Raw genomic sequence first — 9,626 nt, 5'->3', positions numbered from 1 at the left:
GAACCCCATTGAGAACCTGTGGTCCATCATCAAATGTGAGATTTACAAGGAGGGAAAACAGTACACCTCTCTGAACAGTGCCTGGGAGGCTGTGGTTGCTGCTGCACGCAATGTTGATGGTGAACAGTAATAGTCACCTGCACACACAGATATCCCCCTAAAATAGCTAAAACTAAAAACAAACTAAAAACTACTTCCAAAAACATTCAGCTTTGATATTAATGAGTTTTTTGGGTTCATTGAGAACATGGTTGTTGTTCAATAATAAAATTATTCCTCAAAAATACAACTTGCCTAATAATTCTGCACTCCCTGTATACTGAGACTAAGTCGAGGTTAAAAGACAAAAAATACAAAAAATGATAAATAAATATGTTCCATCTATCTGTTTGCTTCCTCTTATCCTCTTCAGGGTAGTGGAGGTCGCTGGAGCCTATCCCAGCGGTCATAGGGCGAGAGACGTGGTACACCCTGGACAGGTCGCCAGTCTGTGGCTAAGAAATAGAGAAATATTTTTAATGCGTATCCGCTCATTAGATTGTTTTATGTATAAAAGAAGGCCAGCTTTGAGACTAGGTCACAGGCTGACAGGAAACTGCATGTTTTTTGTAGAGTTATTGCAAATTATTACAAGCTGCACAGGAAGTTTTAGTGCACAGGCATATTAATAGATAAGCCACAGAAAAGAGGACCTTTGCCATATAAGCAATGTTGGTATCGAAACTGCGTGACGTGTAAAGTACAGAAATAACACCATATAAGACACATGTTGAGCTTGTAATGTTAGAGATCCTGCAACTGGCGTTTGGGCTGTGCAGGGGTGTCTCTCTTCTAGAAGATGATTGAATAAAAAGAAATAGAAATGCTTTAACACACTGAGTCAGTCTTCTCTGTTCTATCATGGAGACAAAAGAATCGGGGTTAATACTAACACACAGCGTCAGACAACATTGCGTACTCACATTTACTTCTGCATTCACGCCTATGGGCAATGTAGATTGATCAGTTAACGTATCCCCACTAAGTGCAAGTCTTTGGACTGTGGGAGGAAGCTAGAGTACCAGAGGAGACGGGGAGAACATGCAAAGTGTTTTCATAGACAGTCAGTCATAAAGCGCTATACACAGTGACACATAATACACAGTAATATGTGTTTGAATGCAGCCTGTCCTGTACAGATGTGTTCATGTGTTCTGATTTAACGGCAGATTTCTCCACATGCAGGACAAAAAAATTCCTGCTTCTGTAACAAAAAATGAACCACATATTGAATTTGAATTCTAATATGTAATCGAACCTTTCCGTCGCGTTCGGGTGAAATCATTACAACTTAAAAATCATAAATACTGTGTTTTACATCTGATTGCCTCAAGGCCTTATGATATCATCCACACTATGCACTTAAACATATAAAAGTGATGATCACCTGTTTTTGAGTGTTTTAATCAACTTTCACGGGGTTTGGGCAGGTAAGGGCAGCAGAGAATTGAGCTGATCATCCACAGAAGCACAGAAATCCAAGGAAGAATGTTGAGTCATTTTTCCAGGAGATAACAGGCTTTGTTGTGGTAAAAAATATTTTGTACTTGTAAATCAAATGCGTTGTTGTGAACTTTTTTAACCTTGCAAACCAAAATGTCTGAAGGTTTTATGTTTGTGCATCTATAGATAAAAAGAAGTTACATTTTGTTTTCTTAAGGCCTGATTAAATATACAAAGCAAAACCCTACCTGTAAAACTCCGCAATCAAATTGCCTGGCTGTGTGTGAGTTTCAACTTGCCAGTACGACCCAATTGTTTTTTTGTTTTGGTTTTTGTTACCCAATTTTTTCTTCCTTTCAGCTGATGGTTCATGTCAATCCCAAATGTAAAACTCCAAAAACAAGATTCAGGCATATCTAGTACACACAGAGCTGCCACACAAAGAAATGACAGAGCATAGAGCGTAGCCAGCACTACAAATTTTGGATCCTCAGCTCTTAGTGGTGAGCGCAGTGCATGCTACGTCCGCTGTGAAAGGGCCTTTACCCTGCGTAGTGTGACTCACAGCAATGGTCCTGGGTCAGTCCTGGCTTTGTGTTAAACTAACCCTGAAGCAATAATAGCATTTCTAACCACTGATATACCACAACTTCAACAGCTAGCAAAAGTTAGGGACCTAGCTTGTAAGAGCCATGTGTGACCAACAAGAGAAAGATGGTTCACAACTTCACCTGAGAGTAAAAAGATAGAAAGAGTGAAGAGGTGGAGAGAGACAGAAAGAAGGAAGAACACTCCAGGCCAGCCAGGACTATGACACTATTAGATTTAAAGGTCCAAGATTCAGCTGCTTAGCCTTTTTCTTCTGTGACACCAGGAAATAATCATCTTTTGAAAACCACAGCTGTTACTTCTCCACCTTCTACTCAGGTTGTTACTTATCAATGTTTTAACTGGGCTGGTTCTTTTCTATCTCAGCCTTTACAACACTTTATATAGCATACCTTGTTCAGTTTTATTTTTTGTTTAAATGCTTTCTGTGTAACATTCACACTCTAAACAAGTTTCTTGTTGTTCATTTAATAATGTCTTGATTAGATCTTTAAGAAGTTATTACCTTATTACTTACTACTACTGCTACATTGAAAGTGCTTTATAAAACTATCATTATTATTGTCATTATTATTGTTATAAATTAGGATTTGTTCATACTAAATGAAACTGTTTGTTTAATCTGCAAAATTAGTGGCTGAAAGTTTAGATAAATGAAATGAATCGACAAACAGCAGCATTTTTTGCTGCAGCAGGAAAACTGAACAGAATGTATGTAAGAGGTCAGAGTGAGGATGACGTCACTTAATACAGGAAATACATGTTTGTCTGTTTTGATGATGAAGGACTTCTTCAGCTCTGTAAACAGCTACACTTGAGAGGACAGAGGTGATTTCATGGATCAATAACAATGTGTTTATCAGCTTTCATCATCGCAGTGCAGACATGACGTCAGATCTATCAGAGTGAAGGCCGTCTCTCTGATGACTTCACAGAGCAGAGTCCTTCTGTCCAATAAAGGATCTCAGATCAGCTGCTGCCATCTTGTGGCCACAGTTGGTTACTGTCTCTGAAAGTTGTCTCATGTTTCCTGTTGTCCTGCTAACAAAGGCTGGAGCTCATCATGCTGAGAGGGCAGCAGCATTTTGTGGCTCTTCACACATGTTCATTATATTCTGATGATCCTGGATGGAGACAAACTACAGATAAGTGTGTTCAGCCCAACTAGTTTATCTCATTACAGCAGTTTGATGTTTCCCTTTGAATCCCCCTGAAGATCCTGACAGTGAAGCACGTACATAATACTCCAGCCTTTCAACTCTGAGCTTATTTAGTTCTATTAATACACTGAAATCTCATTTGTGTCATGAAGAAAGTCTTTAATCAAACAGAATTCAAAGATCAGAAACATTTCATATATGGAGTTAAACATGAATCATTGTTTCAACAACATATTTATTGTTGTCATAAACAGACAAGAAGACAACAACAAACTGCTCCTCCCATTCAACACATGTCAGTCCATATCCCAGCAAACTAAATCATCTCCATTTACACATCAAATAGAAACATGAATCACTTGTAATGATTAGAAACTTGATAGAATTTCAAATCTAGTTTGGGGAGTCATTCAGTGAGAAACAGTGAAATGATTTTCCATGTGAAAAGGTGGACAGCAGAAACAGAAAGAAAGAGTGAAACTAAAAGAGAAACAAAGAGCTTTGGAACAACGAGGCAGCAGGAGGACAGCTGCAGTTTAACAGCTTCAACTCACTGACAGGAAACAACATTAGAAACATCATCATCCTCAACTCATCTGCTGCACTGACACTGACACCTTCAACGGACACACCTTTGCTTTACCATCATCAACAGTGCTAATGTATGGAAACATCCTGTGAGTGAAAGTGTGTGTGAAGGTGTGTATGTGTGTGTTAGTATCAGGATCAGAGAACGACAGCTTTCCTCTGTTCCAGTCCAGATTCACTCTGATCCTCTGGAGCTTCTTCTGTACTGAGAGATCAGTGAGAGGACCTGGTGGTGAGCGTGTGTAGTACATACCTAAACTGCACCCTATTGTCCATAATCCAGACAGTATGCTTCCCTTCCTCTGCACAGACTCTGCCAACACCCCCAGTTCCCACACTGTACTGTCTCCAACTTCAACATCCCAGCTGTGAGTCCCTGAGTTAAAGCCCTCAGAGCCCAGGACAGAGATATAATTATCAAACCTCTCTGGATTATCAGGAAGCTGCTGCCTCTCTCCTCCTTCTCTCACACTGGTCAGATCTTCAGACAGGATGAGTTCTGGATGAGCAGTGTTTGGGTCCAGAATGAGAGGAGTGTAGGAGACCATGTCCTTCTTATTATTCCAGATGTTGAAGGTCAGGTTGCCCAGGTGTTTGGCCTGGTCTATCAGAGCTCCTGAGGGCAGCTGTGGATCATCCAGCAGGGGGCAGCGCTGGACTCTTTCCACTGCAGCCTTGTAGTTGTGCAGGAATGAGACGTCTTCAGCTCTCAGCTCCTCCTCTGTGGCTCTGACTGTGTCTGAAAGAGCTGCTATCTCTCTGCTCAGAGCCTCCATCTTCTCCTTCATCATCCCACTCTTCTGCTCCTCTTCCTCCCTCAGTGCAGCCAGCCTGGCCTCCTCTTCCTCTGCTAGAAACTGGTGAAGCTTCTTAAACTGCTCCTTAATCTGCCTCTCTGTGTGTCGGGCCTGGACCTTAATGTGTTCTGCTGTTTGATCAAACTTCACTTTAACTCGTTTGCAAACCTTTAACTTCTTCTTTAAGGGCTCCAGAGTTTCCTGAAGTTCCTTCTTGTGTTGTTGTGCAGCTTCATCGATGGGTCTGAATCTGTGATTGGTGTGTTTTTCTGAGTCTCTGCAGACGACACACACTGGCTGCTGATGGTCCAGACAGAAGAGTTTGAGTTTCTCAGAGTGCAGACTGCAGAGATCCTCTGAAGCTCTCTGATCTCTCTCCTGTAAGAACGACTCACACAGGTTCTTTAAAGCTCGGTTTAAAGGTGGATCATTCACTGATATTTCCTTACAAACTGGACACTCGTGTATTGGTCTCTCTCTCCACCATCTCTTCAGACAGTCTTTACAGAAGCTGTGGCTACATGACAGAAGAACAGGATCTCTGAAGACCTCCTGACAGACCGGACAGCAGAGATCCTCCTCTGATCTGGAAGCCATTGAGTCTGTGAGTGAAGCTGAAAACAGGAGAGAGGCAGTACAGTCAGTCCTGGCTCCCCTCCCTCCTCTACCACCTTCACTGAAACTTACTTTGAGTCGTGTTTTTGCTCAAACTCACATTCAGTGTGTGGAGCGTCAGCAGCTTGAAGCAGCAGTGTTGGAGTTTTCCACGTTTCTCTCCTGGAGCTGGACTCACTCAGAGGAAGCTGCTAGTTTGGTCTGAGCTCAGTCTGATCGTCTGTGCGTCTCTCTGCACTGAGGACAAAGAACTTCCTGACAGGAAGTTCCTGTTTCCTGATTTGTCGCATTTGAGTGACGTGAGGGGAGGAGAAAATGTTGCTGTTTGACTTTTAACTAAGGTGTGTTTCAATCCTGCCTGCAGCTCAAAAGCTGTAAAACAGGTTTTGTGTCTTTTCACCTCCACAGGTCACAACATGAAACCTGTTGTGAAGTTTATAAAATAAAGTGTCACTCGGTGGTGCAGCTGTTTGTCAGCTTCTATTTTAGACTTTGTTCTGGTTCTTGTTCAGGTTCCCAGCAGTGGGAGTGTAATGCAGTCACACACACACAGGTGGTGTTAAGGTGGATTCACTTAGTTACAGACAGTGGTGTTGGAACTAAGGGGTTGGAAACAGAAGCGACCGCTGGTGTGTACTTGTATTTTTTTCAAGATGGCGCCTGTGTTTGGCTTTGCCGCTTGTACAGCTCGCTGGTATAGTTTTATACTGGCCGCTATTGTCACTTGCAATATTATTTTTACCGTCCTATGTTTTGATTTTGTCTCTGCCACCAATACTTATGATCGGGGCATGATGTTGTATATCAAAGATTCAATGGAGAGCTACTGTGACAGCTGGGACAGTTACAGGAAATTTTTCCCTCCACCCTTTGTGTGTTCCTCACCTGACTGCATGTTACCGTACATATCGGTGGGATTTAACACGAAGAAAAGAAGAAGTAGGGGAACCAGGGCCGGTGTCCAGGTTCGACTGAGAAGGTACCGAAGATTAGCTTCTTGGATGTGGGAAGAATCCCGGTGCCTACGACCAATTCATCTATTGTCACCTGGTGCCGACGCTACACTGCAGTTCCCAGCTCGGAGTCTATGGTCTGATGGCCCCATGTTCACTTGGCGTCCCTCCTTCGACCGCCGTTTTGATGGCAGAGGTGATGTACCACTATGGATATTAGCTTCTGCTAGCCCTGAAGTCCCCGCCCGGCGTAACAGGTGTAGAGGTGCGCATAGGTGTTCATTTCGAGTGCCACTGCAGTCAGCTGTTGACTGCACCAACCAAAAGTCTTCAATCAGGTTTGCCCTGCTCAACACTCGCTCAATCACAAACAAATCGTTTATTTTAAACGATCTTTTTATAAAGGAATCTCTCAACTTCTTGTGTTTAACTGAGACGTGGCAACAAAACATGGATTATATACATCTGAAGGAAATTTGTTCGACTGGCTGCTCCGTCATCGGAACTCCACGTCTTTCGGGACGTGGCGGAGGTCTCGCTGTTGTGCACCAGGACAGATTCACATGCAGACTGATGAACTCGGATTCTTTTACCTCATTTGAACTTCAGATGATAAAGGTCGGCTCTTTGCACACCTTTTATTGTATTTTAATCTACCGACCTCCTGGCCCTGCCGGAGTCTTTTTAACTGAATTTAACGACCTCCTATCATCCATTATTAAATTAGAGAAGGTGGTAATGTTGGGAGATTTTAACTTTCATATTGATGATGCATCCTGTAATATGGCTGCTGACTTCATGACTATCACAGAGTCTTTTAATTTTATGCAGCATGTTTCTGGCCCTACACATGTAAAGGGTCACACATTGGACCTTGTTTTCTCCTTGGGTTTAAATATAAATGACATTCGTGTGGAAAATGTCCATGTGAGTGGGTTGCATATATTTTAACTTGTCGTTTTATTTGGATCCCCCGGCTCCCAAAATAACGATTGAAAGGCGAATCATAAACCTGAACGCCGGCAAAAGGTTCTCTGCCATGTTTGACGCTGAAATGACTTACAATGATTTGGACTCTCTTGTCTCATCCTTTAATAACCAGTGTACTTCTATTTTAGACATAGTGGCACCTCTGAAAAAAAGTACTGTCCTACGTTTGAAATCTCATCCTTGGTTAAATGAAAACATTTGTAATTTCAGAAGATATTGTCGCAAGCTAGAACGTTTGTGGAAGGCTTCCAAACTTGAGGTTTATAAGTTACACCTTAAAGAATCTATCCTCTTGCTAAATGACATGTGGAAAAATGCCAGAACAGAGTATTTTTCACACCTCATAGCTTCAAAAAAGAAAGATCCTAAATTCTTGTTTAAAACAATTAAGAGTATTGTTTCTCCTGATGCTCCTTGTGCACCAGTTCACTCAACGTCCGACTGCAATGAGTTTATGAACTATTTCAGAAATAAGGTCATTGCAACCAGGTCTAATATCTCTCCATCATCTTCTCAATATCAAACTTTTAACTTGCTCTCCTCTGATACTTGGTCGTCTTTTACTCCTGTTACATTACAAGACATCAGAGGCCTGCTTTGTCATATAAAACAGACTTCAAGCCCCCTTGATGTCCTTCCATCTTCATTTTTCACTAGTGTGTTTGATTCAATTGGCCCCTGTATTGTGGAAATGATAAATACTTCTCTTCATATTGGCTCAGTCCCCAGCTTCTTTAAACAAGCTATCGTCGAGCCAATATTAAAGAAACCCCAGCTGGATCCATCTCTTCCTAACAGTTATAGGCCAATATCCAAATTGCCTTTTATATCGAAAATTTTAGAAAAAGTAGTACTAGAACAACTTAACTATTTCCTGGATAAAAATGCTGTTATGGACACTTTCCAGTCTGGTTTTCGTAAATTGCATTCCACTGAAACGGCCTTACTTAGAGTATCTAGTGATATCTTGATGGCAGCAGACTCTGGAGAATACACAGTGCTGGTCCTGCTGGATCTCAGCTCTGCTTTTGACACTGTAGATCACAGTATCATGATAAACAGACTCGAGAACTTGTTTGGGATTACTGGTGTTGTTTTAAAATGGTTTATATCATATCTGTCTGAGAGATCTTTTACTGTTTGCATGAATCATGTCACATCAGAATCAACAGTTTTGCCGTGTGGGGTACCTCAGGGATCTGTCCTGGGTCCAATTCTCTTTTTACTTTATGTATTTCCTCTAGGCCAAATTATTAAGCGCTATAAATATATCTCCTATCATCTGCTATGTCAAAATGTCTGAGTTTTATAAATTGTCTAATTTAAGTAATTGTCTGACAGAAATCAACAAATGGTTATATGACAATTTTCTCCAACTAAACTCTGATAAAACAGAAACTCTAATTATTGCTCCAGACCATATGGTCCCAGAAATTAGACAGCATATCAGCTTCTTAGACCCTTACGTAAAATCAAGCCTTAGAAATCTCGGTGTCTTATTTGACAGCTCGATGTCGCTCGAGCAGCATTCTAAGCAGCTAGTCCGAAACTGTTTTTATCATTTACGGAATATTTCTAAACTCAGACTAATGGTATCAAAGCTTGAACTTGAGATGATTATTCATGCTTTTATTTCTTCTCGTTTAGACTATTGTAATGGCCTTTTTACTTGTTTTAACAAATCAGCCTTAAATCGTCTTCAGACTGTGCAGAATGCTGCAGCACGTCTCTTAACAGGCACCAAGAGAAGATCGCATATCACTCCAGTCTTGGCCTCCCTTCACTGGTTGCCTGTAAATTTTAGGTTTCAGTTTAAAATTTTAGTTCTAACCTTTAGGGCCCTGCACGGTCAGGCTCCTCAATATTTATCTGACCTGCTGAAATCACATACATCTTCTCGGGCTTTAAGGTCATTAGATCAGAGACTGTTGGTGGTACCACGCACTTGTTTTAAAACTCGTGGTGATCGGGCCTTTCAGACTGTGGCACCACGGTTGTGGAATTCTCTCCCACTGTCTCTTCGCTGCACGGACTCCATTGATTGTTTTAAGAAACAGCTGAAGACATTTTTATTTAGAAAAGCATTTGATTAATTTCTTCTTATGCTGTTTTTATAGTTTTATTGTTTTACATTGTTTTATTTACTGTTATATTGTTTTAAATTCCCATTTTCTGTGTTGTAAAGCACTTTGTGATTTTTATCTGGGAAAAGCGCTATATAAATAAATTTTACTTACTACTTACTTACTTACTTACTTATTTCCTGTAACTAAGGGTGTGTTTCACTCCAAAGTTCAGACATTAACCTGCCAGAAGTTGTAAAAGTTACTAATAAAGAGCTTTTATCTCATTTCACTTGCAGGTCAGAGCATGAAAGCTGTGATGCAGCAGTTTGAGGAAAATTGCTGCTGATATAAAATATTTTTTTGTTC

At 41.0% G+C, this 9,626-nt stretch overlaps 1 protein-coding gene across 1 annotated transcript; it reads right to left on the bottom strand.

Moving 5' to 3' along the window:
• Nucleotides 1-3,820: 3,820 nt before the first annotated feature.
• On the bottom strand, nucleotides 3,821-5,334 carry LOC113017750 (nuclear factor 7, brain-like). Its single transcript, XM_026160863.1, has one exon. It carries the CDS (start codon nucleotides 5,231-5,233, stop codon nucleotides 3,839-3,841), a length of 1,395 nt encoding a protein of 464 aa, XP_026016648.1. The 5' UTR covers nucleotides 5,234-5,334; the 3' UTR covers nucleotides 3,821-3,838.
• Nucleotides 5,335-9,626: the final 4,292 nt, after the last annotated feature.

The sequence above is a fragment of the Astatotilapia calliptera genome, unplaced genomic scaffold (genome assembly GCF_900246225.1).
Source record: "Astatotilapia calliptera unplaced genomic scaffold, fAstCal1.2 U_scaffold_2, whole genome shotgun sequence".
Taxonomy (NCBI): domain Eukaryota; kingdom Metazoa; phylum Chordata; class Actinopteri; order Cichliformes; family Cichlidae; genus Astatotilapia; species Astatotilapia calliptera.
Note: the sequence above shows the minus strand (reverse complement) of the source record. Positions and strands in the feature narration are given on the sequence as shown.